The sequence below is a fragment of the Pomacea canaliculata genome, linkage group LG2, assembly GCF_003073045.1.
Source record: "Pomacea canaliculata isolate SZHN2017 linkage group LG2, ASM307304v1, whole genome shotgun sequence".
NCBI classification, from domain to species: Eukaryota; Metazoa; Mollusca; class Gastropoda; order Architaenioglossa; family Ampullariidae; genus Pomacea; species Pomacea canaliculata.
The window spans coordinates 12,748,853-12,768,461 of NC_037591.1; the positions used below are offsets into that span (position 1 = coordinate 12,748,853).

Here is a 19,609-nt window from a genome sequence, read left to right on the forward strand (position 1 = left end):
TGAGGGTGATGCAGATCTTAAATTCTTACTTTACTTCACATCAGAATAATTGAGGTACAGTGTTCCAATTACGAAAAGTGTTTATATAACGTTCCGTATAAGCCGAATTTTATTAGCTAAACTAAAATACTGTTTAGATTAAACATCCGGAGGGCAGGTGTGGGGAGCTCTTTTTCGTAAATAGATGGCTTGTCAAAACTGCTAAAATGCTGTAACGGTATAAATTTCGGGTTTTTTTGTTTTTGTGCTGTTTTTGTAGTTAATGTTTCTTGATAATTGTTGCGATGTTCACACACCGTGATTGCATTAGGGTCTTTTAAAGTATCCACTGATGTATCAGCTTTTTGATCTTTGTGTGAGTTAGCAACTTCTGTAAATTTCTGATGTTGTTTTTTTTTGTTTTTGTTTTTTGTGTTATTGTTTTTGCACAAATGATTTCAAAGACTTGTTCGTATTAATGGGGTAATTTCTTGAGCTCAGAAATGTGAAGGCTTTCCTCCGCTTCTTACATATAATCACTAGGTGCACAGGGATGAATAGTTTTGTTTCAGAGGTTTTGTGGAAATTAGCTTACACTGACCTGGAAGCACTGACGTCTCTCTCTCCCTTTCTCATCTCATCTCTTCACTACAGAGAGAGGATGGCACGTGATTAGCTGCTAAGTTACAATCGTTTTTCTCTTTCTATACTTTCGATTTTTTTTTTCTTTTCATTTTCTTTTTTTTTTCATCAGGCAAGGCATGTTGTTAAATCGGTAAATAAAACTCCTCTAAGTGGCGGTTTCCTTCTCTGTAGGATATATAATTTAAGGACAATTATGAAGAGCTTTGTGTGTTCAGGTTTCTCCTCCGCCGTAATGGATGGCTGCAGACATGTGTGTTGTTGCGGGCAAGACATCACAACGTTACGATGACTTAATAGAATCTGCTTCTCATTCAACTGATGTACGTCAGCGCAGCTGGACCATTCATCTCCTTAGTATCTTACAGATCGCCGTTCGTGTAGTAACGGATTATATTTTTGCTTCTGTTTTGAAAAAAAAATCTTCTCCTGTTGGGCGTCGAGAATGTGAGTTGAGGCTAATATTACCGTGGCGCAAATGTGCATTCGCCATTTCAAGCCCCTCACAAACACGGTAGGCGAGGACCGTTACGTTCAATGGCTTGAAGCCTTATCACGGTGTTAGAGCGAACTCACTCGTTTCCAGCCCACTATCTTGGCTACGGTCCGGAGCTGTGTTCTCGCGGGTCGGAATGCATCCCTCAAGACGAGCTCTCGTGCAGGCGACGGAAGGTAACTAGCGGGCCCTGCGTGAAAGGTAACAAAGATGGCGTGGTAGAGGGATCGCAAGCATACTGACAGAACAGATGCAAGCTTCCCAGTATCAACGTCACTTTTTTCCGATGCGCATATCCTGGAGAAGATAGGCGAGTGTGGAGGAGGGTGCAAACCAACCCGCGGCCATGAGTTGTACTGAGTCACAATCATCACCTCTCCCGTTCATTGGCCAGGATGCGAATGTAATCCCGCACCGTTCTGAGAAGATTAGGGGAGGAAGGCTCGGGTCTAGCGGGAAGGGGTTGTGGTGATACCGGACGAGCTTTAGGATTATGTCCCAACCAGCATCTAAACTTATGTTGAGTATAAGGTAGTTCAAATTTCATGTAATGGCTTTCGCTTTGATGACAATGCGAAAACTGCTTGCTATTGAGAGAGGACAAAGTCGAGTATCACATATCCCCATTTTATGAAAGGTAGACGAAGTAGCTTAAGCTTACGGAGAGTTTACAAATTATAGAATGTGACTAATGAAACTATCAATTTCACAAAGACTAGGTTTTCGATGTAAAGTCAGTGTAGAACGACTCTGATTTTTTAATCCAAAATTTTTTACTAGTAGCCTAGCAAAGCTTACCGAGCTTTATATACTCTATATCCTCCAATACACATATAGAACACTTGGCTTTATTTAGTGAGATGATATATTGCCGCACGCCACTCCGCTACCACCTACACGAATTGTAGACTTGTCCGTCCGTATACCACACCCTCCTCACACTCTACTTTGTTTCAAGCGGACGATAATGTACGTTCTCATTCAGTCCTTCTAGTGCTTTGATTATATTCTAGAGGTTACTATTTACCTTTTTTCTCACAGTTTTTACATAACTCAAGAAGGAATAGACACTCACGGCATTCCCTTTCGTACGGTTAGTCAATGTTGGTCGAGAAAACTGTCAGCTGCGGAATCGAAATAAGTTTCCGAAACAAGACCAGAACCAGCACTTCTATGCGAGATAGTCTTACCTGGACCACCCAGCTTAGGCCTGTCCACACAAACAAGTCCAGTCATGTCAGTACCGGGGGCATTGCAGTCTTCTCCTGCAACGTAACGTGCACAGAGGATTGTCTCTGCAGACCACGTGCCCGTGTTTGTATCATCCAATAAGCCGATGCAGGACCGTCCTACATATTATTGATGGCGAGCTCTCCTGCCCGATCCAGCGGCCTCCACGATTTCATGAATGACGCTCATTACAATTTCGGCAGGGTAGAGTGGTGAGATCTGGGCTTCAGTTAACGGATAGCGCGAAGTTCGACACAAAACGCGTGTAGTCACGGTATATAGTCGACAGATGTGGTCACAGTGATGGTCACGAAGCTTGCCACGCTGCGTGACATTGAAAATATGTCTTTGGGTGGAGGTGGGTGGAAACTGGGTATTGGGGTAGATAATGTTGACAAACGCGAATTGGTTTTTGGTTTGTTTTTGTTTTGATTGTTTATTATTTTGTTTGTATTATGTTTTGTTTTGTTTTAAATTTAGATGGATTTGTTTTTGTATTGTGTTTGCTGTGTTGTTGTTGTTAAATTGTTGTTTGTGTTTGTTTGTTTGTATTTCTTCTGTGATTTGTATGTTTTTTTGTATTGCGTTTTGCTTTTTGTGAATTTTGTAGTTGTTTTTGTATTGCGTTGCATCTGATGAATTTCTTATGTTTGTTTTGATTATGTGTTGCTTCTTTTTGCAATTGTTTGTTTGTTTTTGTGGCTGGTGTTTTGCCATTAGTTAGAACTTTGTTATGCTGTTTGTTCTTGTTTTGTTGTTTTGCTTTTGTTTATTCTGTTTAGTGTTTGTTTTTGTATTGGTGTTTGCTTTTGTTGAGGTTGTTATATTTGTTTTGTATTTGTGTTTTGCTTTTGTTTTGTTTTGTTTATGTTTTGTATATATGTTTATGTTTTGCATATATTTTTGTATTTGAATATGTGTTTGTGTTTACTTTCTTGCCTGCTTGGTATGAAATATTAATTATAGAAGTTTTTAGTCCACTTTCCAAAATGAGGACGTAGCACAGGAACTAACTAGAACTCTTTGGTAAAAACAAAATCAAATTATTTCGGTAATGTTGATGTGGTATAGCAGGTAAACCGTCTTCATCATAGCTCTTAACAGAATGAATCAGAGGAGGGTCCAGGGAGAAGGGCCGCTCGCGCGTGTCCTGCCCATTCTTAAGCGAAGCCCACTTCTTTGATCAAGAGCTTGAAATAAAAGATGAACCCTACGCCGGACCCATTTAAACTCCGCATGCAGTCACTTCGGTGAACAGGAATCCTCATTGTACCAGCTCTTTATTCTCGCCAGATCTGTTTCTTTCCTCATATTGCTGTGTTTGTAGTACTGTACCTGATTAGGGAGAAACCGGGCTGAGCCAGGGGAGACTCTTGTAATAACTGTAATACATTACATACGGGATACAAGTATCATAAACATGATCGAACACCGTGTGTTTACGTAAAAGAGTTAAAAGAGAAACGAAGACTACATAATGAAGGATATAAACAGAGATTGAAAGATAAACATAACACAGACGTGAGAGATAGACCATAAATTGAGAACTTAGAATAAAAATGACATGAGAGGTGGCACCCGCGGAAGAAGAGTGAAGAATAGGGAGAAATAAGAAGCAAGAGAGGAGAGAGAAGAATGGAGAAGATGAAGATGAAAGAGAGGAGAAAGAGAAAGAAAAGCTATACAAATGTATTGAAGGAAAAAACAACAAGAAGAAGGAAATCAGCGCCAGTCCTGCTGTCAGCTGCTCAAAAGCTGTGGCGGACAATAATTGGCGGCACGTTGTCCTGACAACACCAGCGGCTGGCGAGAAGGAGGCTGGGTACAGCACCCGGTCACAGCTTGGAGTGGCAGCGCACAACAGGCAGGATGCTTTCACAAGATGCGAGCATGCACACCAGCATGGAGGGAGGGGGAACATTCCCCTCGTTACTCCCTCCATCCCAACGGTTCTCTCATTCCGCTGAATGTAATTTCACATCTACTTTCTCTATATCTCTATATTTTTGTTTCCATCGTTCATTTCCGTTCTTTGGTTTCTTTGCGTGTTTGGAATCTGATTTTGCATATCACAGACCTTGTTTTTCATCGTATTAAGCGATTGCCTTTGGAAAAATATATGCAATGTTTTTCAGGACATATTGCTTCAAGCAGATGGTAATCGTAGAAGTTTCTCTAGTCTTGTTGTTGTTGTTTGTTTGTTTGTTTGTTTGTTTGGTTTTTTTTTTTTTTGTTTTTTTTTTTTTTTTTAAACAGCTAAAGATGCTCGCTTGGTTCCCAGTCGCTAGGTCGCCTTAAAGACATTTCGAGGCTGTATTTCGAGGATGAGCCTCTCGTTCTTTAACATCTTCAATGCACAATATGTGTGTGTGTGCATGCGTCTTCCGTTGCACACATACAGGCTATGATACCATGTGTATGTATGTGTGGAGGTATGTGTTTGTATGTGTGTTTTATCTAAGAAATCATAACAAAAGACAACAGAAGTTTCAAAAACCATCATTTGACGGACTGAGAATCGCAGTTTGCATCGAGGGCAAACATCAGCGAGACTGTCTCAACCAAACGACAAGCACAGCTTCCCCCCCAACACACACAAACACTCCCATCGCTTCCTCCCTGGTGTTGGTGGCCCTGCAGTCCTCCCTCCTGACTTTCCTTGAGTCATGGAGGACGTCAGCTCTCTACCCGAGAACCCAACAACCGCAGGCAACAACTCAGACCACAAGACCTTCCACAGCAAGCTCACCTTCATGCCGGTGTTCACCCATGCTGTTCTCTCCCCTCCCCTCTCCCCCGCCCCACTCGGTCGTTACAACTAACGGCACATCCCCGTTATTGCGTCACGATTGTGTCTTGCGCCACAGCGCTGAACATCGCGTCACGTGATGCCATACCTATCGCGCGCCACCAGCCGTAAAAGTACCCGCGTTTGCAAGCGTCTTCCACCCGATCAACCCTGCGCCTCCCCTTTTTTGTCGATGCTCGCAGTTTAGGGGCAGCGCGTGCATGCCTGCCACGAGACGATGCGGACGGACTTCGGCATCAGCCATCGTCAGCATCTCGCGCAGCTTCATTTCTCATGCCGCCACCTCATTGCCTTCGCTATTGACCTTCCGGCGGGCCCTCGTGATCTCGGGTTGTTAGAGGCCGCAGATAATTCCTTCCAACCACTCTCCTTGGCGACAGAGAAAGGGTGAATGTGTCGGAGTGCTGTGCCCTTGTCATGAAGACACCTTTCCCACAGCAAGGCTACAGCAGGTACTTGGCTTCTTCTGAGTTTAGAGGCTGACACAGCTCCACGACCTCATCTTGACCCGCGAAATACCTTGTGGCTATGATAATAAACATGGACGTTGACGACGACAGGGTTGGCTGTTGTAGACGATGATGATCGTCTGAATGTTTTAAGAAACCGAGATGTCATCTAATGGAAATTTCTCTTTACACAGGGAACAAGCAATCATTTCTTTAAAAAAAATCAGTGTCCAATTCTTTGACTACAATCTCCAATCGGTCATGTGCATGGCTGCAAACAGTATTGTGTCAAGATGCATGTGTTGTGTCACGTGATGCATTCTTGGCACCAGAGACAGCAAAGCAAGTTTTCAAGATTATAAGGGCAAAACAAATCAGTACAAAACCATTCTACTCTGCTGCTACCATCTTTGTACACTCCGATGTGTTCCCATGATGTGTCTTTGTCTCTGTGTAGTGCTTGTGACCACCTCATCCTGTACATTCTTCACACACTTGATTCCGTTATGCTTTAATTTTTTTAATAATTTCCCCTATATCTATCATGCTTTTGTACTTTTGTTTGTGAACACGTACAGCTAGTTTCTATGACACGTGTCCTTGCATCAAGTGCTTTTGCACTCAAATAGCGCACCCTGTGTAGTACTCATGCACCCGTACACTTTTGAGCAAATTAAGTGTAAACAAAGTATTTTTTCTTTCTTTTTGCAGCATTCCCCAATGTCATCTGAATTAGCTAAAATATCAAGTTTTCTGTATTGATGACTTTCTGATAAAATCTGTTCTTACCTTCTGCCAGCCACGTGTCCTGCATCTGACTGAGGTCTTGAAAAAGTTCTGCAAAAAGAAAGACTTTACATTAATGAAGGATAATGGAGAGTCAAGTTTTTAATAAAAGTATACTTTCATCAATGAATTATCATGTCTTCTTCTTTTGTTCCGTCTCTTACTCCACATCTTTAATCTCTTTTACCACTTCCCAGGAACAAAAGCGACGGCTATCCTATTTCCCAATAATTCGAAATCGCAACAATAAATCAATTAAATTTGATTATATTGCTGTTCTTATTTCTGTAAACATTAATGTTGTTCTAGCAATAAACAAATTGTATGACAAAGAATATATATTAGCTTTATTTCACATGAATTTATTTTAATGATGAAGTAATTTAATACCACCGCTATTACTAAAACAAAAGTAACCTTTGAACTCGAAGGTTTGCTATTCAGGAAGGGAGTGGGGGGAGATGAGTTGGGAAAAGGACGGGTGACAGCCCAAGAAATATGAGAAAGTGAAAAGTGAGACCAGGAAATGGTGGGGGAGAGAGAGAGAAAGAGAGACAAAGTATAATGGTAGACAATCTATTTTTCTACTTCACGCAAAAGTTTAAACAAAGCGCCAGCCCTTCCCGAAATAGGAGACCCAAATCAACCACAACAAATGAAAGCTCAAGGTACCATCATGAGAAGGCAACTCTCGATGCAAACCTTAAAAAAAAGAAAAAAAAAAAAGAAAAAAAAAAAGGAGCTAAAGCCGATCAAGGGATGCAGCGATCAAAGGCAAATCGAACTGACTGCTCATTTGACTCGGCGAGCCCAGGCCCGGGGACGCGTCGTGGCGACCCTGGCTGCTAGTAATTGTGGCCCATGAATTATTCACACTCATGCAAAATGCAGCACGCGCAAATTGAAAAACGCCGCATGCGCTCTGGAGCTCCCGCCGCGCGCACAGATTTGTCAATCGCAAGGCGGCGATCTAGAAGATGTCCTATGACTGTTCAGGGAGGGCTGAGGGGGAGCATTGAGGAATTTTGGCCAGAAGTGGAATAAAGATTTGTTTGCTCGCCTCATTGTTTCGGAGTTACAGACACCCAGAGAGATCGAGCGTGGGGGAGGTTGGGGGAGGGCGAGGTTGGCGAGAAGGTAAAAACAAAGCAGATTGTCCTCGGTGGGATCCAGCTTCATGATTTATCCGTGTTAATGTCCTCCACCCCATAACTTTCAAATGACTAGGCTGAGTTCCATGCCATATTTCCCTAATCTGAGTGGATACCTGAGAGAGTGACCATCCAGCACAACCTACAACCATCGCCATGGCCACCTAACTGTTCCATTGGCCGCGGCCTTGACATGAGCTGCTCGTGTACACTCGTGATGTCATCAGGACTTGAGGTTTGTGTGTAGGGGAATGGAATGAGATTAATCACTCAGCTTTCAAGAATCTTGTTCTGACCGCAGTTCGGTAATTAAAAAAGAAATACAGTAAGGAAGATTTTTAATCGCACAGTGGAGACAATGTTCATCATTTGTTACGAGGATGAAGCATCTTCAAACGCTGCTGGCAACTGTCTGATTAAACAAAAAAAGGTTGGATTGGAAGCAGGGATGAAGTTTACTGAAAGCAAGTTACTTACATTGAACAAAACAAAGTCTTTATAATTAAGAAAAGGCTCAACTGCAGAAATCCATGAAAACATTATGTGCAATGAGCCAAATGTGTCTCTTCAGCTTCTGTATAAGCTTTTTAACAACAAATGAATGGGGGACTAGCCTACAGGCTGCCCATGTCTTCTCAAGAATGTCAGATAAAAATAGAAACACCAATCCCTTCCTCAACATGTCCTCATTTAAACCACACACACACAAATCAGTTCTGACCTGTTCATAAAAAAGTCTCAGGTGGATGTCAAACAAGCCAGACGATTGCTGAACATGATCCGAAATAAACTTCCGACAAATCGAAAGAAATCTCTTACCTGGACAACAGTGCATTCGGATGACTTTCGGTCGAAATAGGGAGGTAGTTCTAACTGAGAATCGAAACCTAAACCCGAAGTCCTCTAGCTTTTTTTATGACACCCTGTATTTAATCCAAGGCTTAACTTCGACTCTGACATTCATTACCAACACATATTCAAAGTCTGTGACTTATGATGTCACCATCAAGACAAAAGGAAAAGGTCAGGAAACAGAGAGAGAGAAAGAAAGTAACAAAGAAGAGATTCCAAGCCATGGCTTATGCTAGGAGCTATAGCAGAATGATTAAATTAGATACTTGTTTTTCTCCTTTTTTTCCAGCATCGAAACCGGAAGTCCATAAGCCCTCGCAAACCACCATTTTGATCAGACGCGAATGTGGGCGCATCCGAAAATCCTTGAACGCTAAAGAGCCTCGAAATCTTGGGGGATTTTGAAAAGAAAAAGGAAAGAAAGAAAAAACCAAAGCAAGGAAGCACTAAAAATCTCTTTTAAATGCACTTGCCAGACCTTTCAGCGCGGCTCAGGCAACAAGACAAAGGAGGGGCCGCGAGGGGCCGTGAGGGGCCAATGGGACAGGACTCCAGATGACCTGATGTTACTATTGTCATCATCATTCCTCGCTGACCTTGCGTGTAGCCTTCTAATCCTGTGTGTGAATGTGTACTGGCGGCAATTTTTCTCTTTCCTTCTCTGTGTGTGTGCGTGCGCGCGCCAAGGTAAATACGTGCACGTGCATCTGTGGTCTGTGCGTCAAAGAACAGCATGACAGCCTTATCAGGTTAGCTTTAATCTTAGCGGAAGTGAGGCCGGCACGCTGAAGTAGCCAGACGATCAAGCCTCCATCGATTCGGACATTTTTGCGGCATAAAGAAAAAAAATTGTGCATCAGACATATCACATTTTAACAGCTGTAAATGTTCCAGCAATAAATTGGCAAGTCCCACTTTTTCTGCTCCTTCTTTTTCTTTGGTTTTAATATAGATGTCAGTACTTTTGAGAAAAAGTAATTTTTCTGAACAGATTTTTCAAATTTGTAACATTTTTTTTATTATTATTTTAAGTGAAAATTGGGATAATGTGAAGCCACAACTGCACGTGTGATGTCGAGCAGGTGATGTATTACATGTTGTTTTATGACCAGACGGCTTCATAAGCTATTCTTTACCTTTCAAGCGATATTAGTTTTGGAAATCGTATTAGCAACTGCAAACATCTACCCCAACTTTTTGTGGTCCAATCCTAAATCTCACTTTGTACTATTATTTATTAAAGTATTTCACTAATTCCTAGAAAAACAGTCACGTGGAGTCTTTGACATTGAAATGCAGCCTGTAAGAAACAGTAGAAGACCAAGTGTGACCAAGTGTGACCAAGTGTGACACGTACCTTCTGAGTCATGTATCAGCTCTGTATCAGGTCGCTTCCTCTTCCGGACGTCTGCCATGACTGGTGGAGGAGAGTTACCTGCCTCCTCTGTCTTGTCCTTCATGAGCACTTCCGGTCTGCACACAACATTCCCGGAAGTTGAAAATAAACGGCAACTCCATTACAGTAACAGAAGAACATCGAAAACAAATGTGTGGCTGAAACTAATCGTAAGCTCACCACGACTTCTCTACCCTTGACTGATTAAGACAAGTGCGAGCTCGCTGTGGCCTGTGTTGTTATACTTAAACTGCTTGTTTATTGTAGCCTTAGCTTGCTGAGTATAGCCTTAGCTTGTTTATTGTAGCCTTAGCTTGCTGAGTATAGCCTTAGCTCGTTTAGTGTAGCCTTAGCGTGCGGGGGCCGTCTTCATGAAGCCATGGTAAGTTTTTACCCATGATCAAAATTAGGAAATCGAGGAAAAAAAGGTCTTCTCGCCATAGTTATGTTGCATTGTCCAGACTCAACCGATATTTCTTTATGCTACTTTACCCCAGGGCTTCTTTACCACTGAATTGTATCTACAGCCCCAGGGGTACAGCAACATTTGTGGAGTCTGGACTTTGCTTGATAACTGCGGAGACAAGATGATTTACCTGAGACAACATGAATACTTCCTTCAATTGTCCGTCTTTCTCCTTACCTCTCTCTCTCTCACACACACAGACACACAAACACACGTAGATGTAATATTGAGGTCTATAACCTGATGACAGGTGTAGGGATGAAGCCAGAAAAAGAAGAATGCGGTGTGGGTTAATAAATGAGGTGACATGGACGGTTGGTTGAACGTTTATGTTTGCATTGTTAAATACCATTTTCTTGAACATATCCAATGAGTTTTATCCTTGTTTTTCTTTGTTTTGTTTTAGTTTGGTGTTGTGTTTTTGCTTTGTTTCTGTGGGGTATTTTTTTGGAGGGAGGAGAGGGGAGGTGCAAATTATTGGCACCTGAACAGTTGTAGGCTGACGAGAGAGACTCAGTGTCGTGAGAATCGCTCCCTTTCAGGCAGGTTTTAGTTGCAAGAGCTAACAAAAGTGCCAAGTCTCAAACCTCCCGTTTTTCTGTAGACCCCAGCGTGGGGGCACCGTGCACGCTGTCGTGTGCGTGAGCGCATGCACAGCTCCCTACACGTGCGTCACGCGCCTATAGAAGTAACGAGAGTAACACCGGGGGCATGCTCTCGACGTGAGCAGGTCAGAACACTTTGGCGTTGTGGGGTCAGCTGACCGAGGGCTGTTGCGGCGTCAGTCTATGGATGTGGGATCATTCGTCCCCAGCCCCAGTCAAAGTTCACTCGTGAACAAACACACCGACAGACCCACACACTGACAACCGCGCTCGCACTCTCGCTTCCGTGTAAACACTTCCATGAACAAATTCTCCTTCGCGTAAAGCACTCCAGCATGAAGATTTTCCTTCAAGCGAATTAATCACATTTGCAAGCTTACTTTGCGACAGTTTCTTACTATTTGATATACTTAATTTCCTTTGGTTTTGGTTTTTTCACAATGAAAAAATGTAGGAATGGTTTATTTCTCCTTATTTTGAACTTAAATTATAATTTTGATTTATCTTTCAGTCATATTTATTTTTTTATAAATTTTGTGAAAGTACTTCAAATTCGTACCTGGGTATTGGAATCAAAACTCAAGGATGGACTTAAAGTGCTTGGTCTGTAATTCGTAATGCCCCAGTATGTCTGATAATATAAAAGCAGGTGAAGATCCCTGAAAGGAACCCGAACTGCGTATCTTCAAGTCCTTGTCTTCAAATGTTTGACCCCTAGTTTCATTTGGTAGGGTTAACCCTTCATATTGCTGTCTAGCTAGATGTGACAACACTGGCTTGTACATTTAAAGACCAGCACGCGGACGAACAGAAGAAAATCAGCACCTAAGTCAACGACAGCTTGACTTATTTATTTATTTTTTTTTTACATATTCTTTCGTGCTGACTTGCTAAAAATTGGTGTTCACATTAAGTTGTATAATACATTTCCACGAGAAATAACTTCAGTTTTAATTTTATGTCACTTTTTACGGTGCGATTTTTTTTTTTTTATAATGCTCGCTTGTGTATGTGTGAACGAAAGCCTTTGCATGTGTTTGTTTGAGTGTATATCCGTTAAAGATCCAAGAAGTAGGAATAGAAAACTCCAAACCGGGGATGGGGAGTGGAAATAACCGGCGCTGGGATGGAAGTAGCAATGTTCAGCTACTAATGATGATGCTACCTAATGATGGTGCAGCACCCACCACCCAGCACAGCCAGAAGACGAATGAGAGACGAGGCGAGTCAAGGATTATAAAGTATGGCCAGAGAACAGAGAAATAAATAAATTGCACACTCAATCGTTTCGAGTTCTTTTTTTGCAATACGTGACATAGTGAGTCAGAACGAGGCTAAGACGATAGAGAGAGAAAGAAGAAAAGCAACGATAGAACATTTTTTTTTAAAAAAACATGCAAAAAAGAAATATAAAGAATAAAAAAAAGATGGAAGGTGATGCTACGATCGAGCCCGGGGAAGGGCGAGATACACTTTGTTTGACACGTAAACTTGTAGTCGATGTTTGCGGCGTGAGGAGGAAGGGTAGAACGGAAGGGGGAGTGGTTGTCGAGAAGGAGGCTACATAAAACATCATAAAGACCCATCCGGGGGGTAGGGGGATAGTCTATCTTTGTCTCCGCTAGAAATCCTCCCTCCTAACCCCAACTATCCACTCCTCCCTCCCCACCTCACAGGAAGTGGCTGACACACGAATTCCAAGGTCAGTCTGGAGCAAAAAAAAAAAAAACCAACACAAACAAACAAACAAGAAGAACAAAAAAACAAAAAATCCTGCAAGTTTCTTTGCGCTCGAGTTGACAGTTTTCCGCAGGCATGTCGGTGGGACTAGACATCCCCACTCCCCTATCTGCTTCCCTCCCTTTCCCTCCCCCAACACACAGATCGTCTGCTATGGAATCTGATGAACTTTTTTGTCGAAAACGAGGCTCATTTGAAACTGTTTTAAATTCACGAGGCTTATAGCGAATAAAGTATTCCTCCCTCTTCCCGAGGGAGGGAGAAAATGTTTCGGTTGAATGTTTGGTGTCAGCTCTCAAACCCACAGCGCACGGCGACCAGCGAAATGACCTTTAGAGTGCCGTCCCTTTGTTCTGTCCTTGACTTCAGTTGCCCTTTGATCCCTTTGTGCGTTCGTCTGATTGTGACATCACGTGCGAGATGTTACTTTTGTTACGTCTAGATGTTTGTTTTGTTGAGTATTTTTTTTAAAAAAATTTTGGTGGGGGAGGTGTCGTTATTCACAGTAAGGAAGTTACCTCCCGTCGGCAAGGAGGAGATTAGTCCAGACGAGGACAACCGTAGATAATGGCTGTTGGCTTCATAATGGCTTCTTTGTCTTCAAAGTCGGACATTCTAGAACCTCGAAAGGAACTCTGTGCACTGCTTTGGTGTTAATGTGGCAGATAGAAAGCAAAACAAATGTCCCACGTGTAGAAGATTTACAAGAAATTATGTCCTCTCGGAGATTGATTTAATATTGCTGTGGTCTTTTACAGCTGATTACACCGTGGTTACAAATATTGGGATTTTTCTCAAAGTGATTAGTTTTCTCTGCTTTTATAGCCTTTGTTGTGGTGGTGGAGGGGAGATCGTGGGAGGGAAGAAACCTTTCCCCTTGCTACCTCGCCCTTATCTTACCTGATTCTCTCCTACACACGCCCACACACATTGGCAAATAAATGATAAATAGGTTTTATAGATATAATTACAAACAATACCACTTTCATTAACAAATGAGGACACACTCATGAGATCTTGTTTGTCTATAGATAAGCCTAAATAGCTTATGATCCGAGTTCTCCATTGGCGGAAACGGAAATGTAAAGGCAAGCATGTACAACCCTGACGTCACGCTGTTGATGTTTTTCTGTGCAAAGCTATGTTTGTAGATGTGGCTCTCATGAACAGAAGAGGGATAGTCATCTAGGTCTGAGAAAATAGAGTCATGCATCATTTCTTACACAATCAATAGGGAAATAGTGTGTGTACCCCTGTACCCCCCTAGTCCTTTAAGCGCACTCTTGAGTCGCAATTCCGTCTTTTCAAGAAGATTCCTTGCGCAACTTCAAACAACTGATGTGTCAGAATCTTTGTTGCTGCCGAACTACGGCTGACCGAACATCAGAAAATAAGACAGGTGCAAGGAAGGTCACTGACATAACAGACAAGTAGACATTCTGGCACAGTCCAGAAGATACACATAGACACCATACACCCGACTCACTGTCCCCTTTCTACCTGTCTACCTGCCTATAATTATACCTACCTGTCTGTTTACCCATCTACTGTTCACCCTACCTGTCTACTTACCCACCTACTAGTCTGTCTTCCTGCGTACCTACCTACATGTCTACCTTTCTGCCAGCCTACCTGGTGAGCTCTCTCTTATACTCGTGCAGGTGAGAGACAACGGGACATGCGTGCAACTCTTCGTCATATCAGATTTTTTTGCTAATTAAGACAGCGACACACTTTGTTCCAAATCCCCTTCCCCCACCCCATCGCTCAAAAAAAAAAAAAAAAAAAAAAAAAATGCTGGCATCAATGTGATGAGAAAATTGACACCGAGCCGATAAAATGAAAAAGCTGCATTATCAACGTTTCATCATTTGTCACGATAACAACTCCCCATTCAACTGACCGCAGGCCGCGATCGACAGACTCGCTCAACCGTGACCGTAGAATCAAAAAAAAAAAAAAAAAAAAGTGAGGGGAAAGGGAAAGTAATAAAAAAATGAAATAAAAAGATGGTTTGTAGTGGAGACTGGCGACACGGTGCGTAATCCCTTTTACGGGCGGGGAGGGAGAGGGAGGGTCTGGACCACCAGCGCCAGCCTGGCCTGGGCTGTTGTTGCCAGTCTGTGCACACGTGAGTGTAGGGGCCTGTGTCGATGTTGCCAATCTGTTTGCACGTGGGTCTAATGGCCCGCCTGCCCAACGATTAGCGACCGGCGCGTGTTTGCACGAAGCACAGCGGCGACGACCTCCAGGCTCGAGCACACTGCGCATGCCCATCACTTGACCTCAGAGGTGACACAAAGAGAGAGAGGGGGATGAGGGAGAGAGAGATAGTCGTTAACCTTTGTGCTGCCCAAATCCCTTTCCACACACACACATCTTCAACCGAAGCAAAAGTTTCCTAAAACTCAGCACCTGTCTCTTCACCTCTTTGTCTCACCCGAGGGTCGACTCGTGTGAGGTTTGTCAAAGGTTTGCAGTTGTCAGATCATCCATCATTGTCATTTGTCAAATGATCGGTCAACGTGGTTTGTCTTATTATTAGTCTGGTTTGTCAAATCGGGATTCTGTTACATTTTGGGTTGTCAATAAAAGTCATTCTGTGCACTTTGTCGGTTAGACAATCAGTTTGTCAGATTTGTCAGTCGTCGAGTTCATTTGTCGTCGTGCTGTGTAAAAAAGATTGTGAGAAGGACATTGATGAGAACCTTTCAAAAAACGGACCCTGTAATGTAGTCCGAAGATTACTGATGTGTTAGTTGTGTCTCAGCCCTAGAGAGTAAACCATTCTCTCGTTAGTTTAATTTAAATGTTCATAATTATGATCCTAGTAATTTCTCAGACCCTAAACAAAGATTTTGCGACCACTAAACAACAAATAAATAAAGATGGGAATTATTTTAATAGAAGAAAGGCTATCTTTTCGGTTTCAATTTAATGGTGGTTATGACACACCTGATGAATACAGGTGATGATCAGATGATCTTGACACCAAGATGGACGGTGATACAGGAATAATCGACAGGTGAGGTCCAGCACCTGATCAACAGAAGAACTCCCAACTCCCAGAACTTTGCCCACACGGTCAAGAGGAGCTCGAGCTACCTTTGCACACAAAACCTGCCAGGTGTGGGCTAGTTGTCCACAGGTGTGGGCTAGTTGTCCACAGGTATTGCCTACAAAGGGCGCACCGCAGATACCATCTAGGCGCAGACAGGTGCATGTATCTACCCTCTACCTACCTCCACCCGAAATACAAGAAAGGACCGAAAGTAAAAATTTTGTGGAGGTGTCGTTTGTACCAATGGCTTTACAGCTGCTTCTGATGCCCCAAGAAAACATTTCTGATGTATGTTCTAGTTCCTTTTCCTTAGTCATACAACTGTCGGCCAGAAGTTCTCCCTTCTTGGTGTCCAGCAGCACACAGGTGACATCATGCTACAAACACTTCAGCCTCGCCTTTAAACCGCTGATTGATGCCGACTGAGAGGAAATAAAATATGGTTTGACTTAAGTGGGGGATTAGAAAGCGGATACACAGGGGATTACAATCCTTAGAACATTCACGCTAGTGATGTTTAATGACTCACTCAGCCACCCACCCCTCTGTCTGATTACATATCTCATGCTTACCTCGCTCTGGCTTGCTACCTTCTTACAGGTGTCTGGTCTGGTTTGTTACTTTGTTACACCTGTTTGTTCTGGTTTGTTACTTTGTTACACTTGTTTGCGCTTGTTTGTTACCTTGTTACACCTGTTTGTTCTGGTTTGTTACCTTGTTACACCTTTCGCGATATGATAGTCTGTGCTGTTGCTTGTTACATCGTTTTATACCTCTGCTCTGGCTTTGCTAGACTGCTACATCCCTCTCTCTCTCTCCCTGTGGTTTGTTTAAATGCCTCTATTCTGTTACACAGCCTGTTTCTTGGGGCGATGCCTCTGCTTTAACGATCCCTTTTTTTAATTTTTCGATTTTTACCATCATGAACTGTATCTTAGGTAGAATAGCTGTCTGCGTGTCTGCATGTCTGTCTGTCGTTGTTCTTGTAGTGGGGGGAAGATTGTTTATACTGATGATACCAGATACATCACTATTTTCAACTTCTTCCCTCCTTTTGCTTCGTCTTCTTTTTCTTTTATTTTAGCGCATGATATGGATCACAAGAAACTTTCTCTCTGGTCACCACATACACACTTTATCCACGGTTCTGTGCCACTGAGAATAAATTCACTGGAATGTGTTGTGCAATGAGTATTCACTATCTACTGGGATAAACTCTGTTTTGATGTGACGTGCTTTGATCAGATACTATGTACTTTGTGACATGTGTGCACGTGCTGTGTCCTGAGATGTAACATGCTGTGTGCACTGGAATATCGTTAAAATAAAAGAAATAAAGAGACGGTAGAGACCTCACTGTTCTCGAGACCACTTTTATGTGAGAGCAATGCTCATCTATCCTACTCGGTTCCAGTACTTTCCCCAGCCTTCTGTGGAGTCACATACCCATTCCCGACTGCTGAGTCGACTTTGGGATAGCTTACCGCGCGAAACGGGTATCGAACCAGCGCCCCTCTGGGTTCGGACGCCAGCCTCTAACCTCTCGGCCATCCGCTTCCCCAGCTGGAGGGTGACTGAAGTGACTGTGTGCCCTGATGTTGTGATCATTAAACGTACCAGTCTATACCTTTTCATCGGCATAACACCTGTTACCATTTTTTAAAAATCTGCACTGGTATAAAAACCTTTGTTTGTTTGTTTTTGCCTAATTAGATACACGCACGCACGCGCACACACACAGCTAGGAAGGGACAGACAGGCCTGTGTGCATATAAAGGCAAAGTACTCGAGGGCGCACACGGTAACTAACTACTGACACTAGCTGTCAGCTAACTTTACAGAATCATTTTAGATAACTGCTAAGAAGCACCAGGCTCCTGTGTAGCTAACTAGATAGATGGATGGGAGAACATATAAATGGACAGACGGTAGGCCAGAGGCGCCGAAAGGATTGTAACATCACATGATCAAACATGCGCGTTCGTGTTTCGCAAAAGATGATTCTTTTCTCCCACCCTTATTCCATATTTTGAAAAACTGTCAACGAGATTGTACCGGAAACAAAAGATGTTGTTGGCTCCATCAGGGAGCAGGTTTCTGGCTTTTCCAGTTAAGCAATGCATTTTAAGATTACTTAATGTCGCAATCAAAACTAATCCAATATAATTTTTAATCTACCAAAATTCCTACTTCCATACTTCTGGTGCCTGTTGTCAATACCAAAGATTTGAACTCCAACCGTCACAAAGCTCTTCAGCCCCTGTAGGACCAGCAGACCTCAAAAATCTTCGAGACCAGACCTTCACTTACCTACAACCCATGTCCTTTTCATATTAATATTTTATTATATAATTTATATTTTGTTCAGCAACGTGAAGACCTATTGCAAATAGTTGTTGTGAATGCTGTTTTTAAGATAAGTTCCGTTGACATGGTGAGCTTCACTTCTGTCTGCCTGCAACAAGTTTTATCTTCTTTCTCTGCTGATCACACTGGTCATCGACGCTTTGTAAAGTTTACAGACGAGGGGTAAATGAGAAACCCTAATCGTGGAGACAAAAGTCTAGTCTGTAAGGAAATTGATTTACAGTGAATAAACTTTAGTGCATTCTGGAAAAAGATTAAAAACTTTTTTTCTTCCGACCGGAGCAACATCAACGGAAACAGATTTAATTATTGTGCTGTTATTATTCTTAACAATTACGAGGTGGATGGGGGAGGTTTGAAACCAAGTCTGTATCTTTAACAAGAGCTCTGGTCTACAGATGTGTGCCCAGAAAGTTTAATGAAAATCAGGGCACAATAATACAAATAATTAATATATAATTAATTCCTTATATATAATAATTTCTGGCGTTTGTGCGCGCGCCCACACACACACAGAAGCACGCGAGGAGAATGAGTATAGAAGCATCCTAGCTGTCTCTCTACCACTACTATCCTTATTCCCTCAATTACATCACACATGTACACGCACACAAACACATGCACATGGTAGCTGTACATACAAAGAGCATCACAAACACGTGTAAATACAGACTGCGGCACTTTTTCCGATTTTTAAAAAAATAAGATTTGATACATACATATATACATATCAAAACAAATAGTCACTTCTTCAATTTTTAACCTTGTTTTCTTCCTCTTGGTTTGTGTTTATTTACGATATACTTTAGCTGTGACATCGACAATATGTTTATTTAGATGGACCATTGCAACTGATAATCCGCTGACAACAAACGCTGGGTATCAGCACACCGCTACTCCACCCGGAATAATGTTGGGTAGAATTCCTTACCCTGGATTATCCCCGAGACAAGCCCCACGCTACAGTCGCCTCCCCGACCTCCGTGTCCCGCCCACCCTCCCCCGCCCCAGTGATAACGCCTGCGAGCGAAGGACGAGGACGAGGGCTGCTCTAGTGATGACAAACATTGCGCCAGTTTCCGACGAGATGCCCTCGTCTAAGATTATTGCTAGAAACCAGAAGAGATAATGCAATACACACCTGGCTGGTATCACCTGTGGAGATGTCCTCAACACGAGTCTTGACGCCAGGTGCAGTTCCTCCTGCAAGCCTTGTCTCAGAGCGAGAGAAAAATGTACAAATCCAGAAAATGGAAAAAAAATCACACTTCGGAGCTGAGATGGGTTAGATGAGGATTGTCTCTGTCATTTTAGTCCTCCACTTTTTCTTTTATCTTTTTTTTTTTCTCTCCCGTGTCTATAGTCCTTGCTTGTCGTCTAAAAGCAACGGATACTAAGAGCAGAGAAGAGTCTGCAGAACAAACAGCGCACGCGCCATCAGACCGTTGAAGGCCAACTGATGTTGAGGACCGCAAACTTTACAGTGGCACAGAGATGAGTCGCTTTCTCTTTACGCGAGACACAGCATCGCTTTCCTCCTCCTTTCCTCCCTCCCGCCATCCCTTCTCCATCGCCATCAA

General features: G+C 42.7%; 1 protein-coding gene across 3 annotated transcripts in view; it reads right to left on the bottom strand.

Moving 5' to 3' along the window:
- The window catches only part of LOC112557454 (ETS translocation variant 1-like), an 82,003-nt gene extending 62,394 nt beyond the window's left edge, over positions 1-19,609 (bottom strand). For all 3 annotated transcript variants that reach the window (XM_025227319.1, XM_025227320.1, XM_025227318.1), the window contains exons 1-3: positions 19,171-19,609; positions 9,752-9,867; positions 6,395-6,442 (exon numbers count right to left, since the gene is read on the bottom strand). In XM_025227319.1, coding sequence (XP_025083104.1) covers positions 6,395-6,442; positions 9,752-9,854 — 151 coding nt within the window. In that variant the 5' untranslated portion in view covers positions 9,855-9,867; positions 19,171-19,609. The remainder of the gene's footprint in view (positions 1-6,394; positions 6,443-9,751; positions 9,868-19,170) is intronic.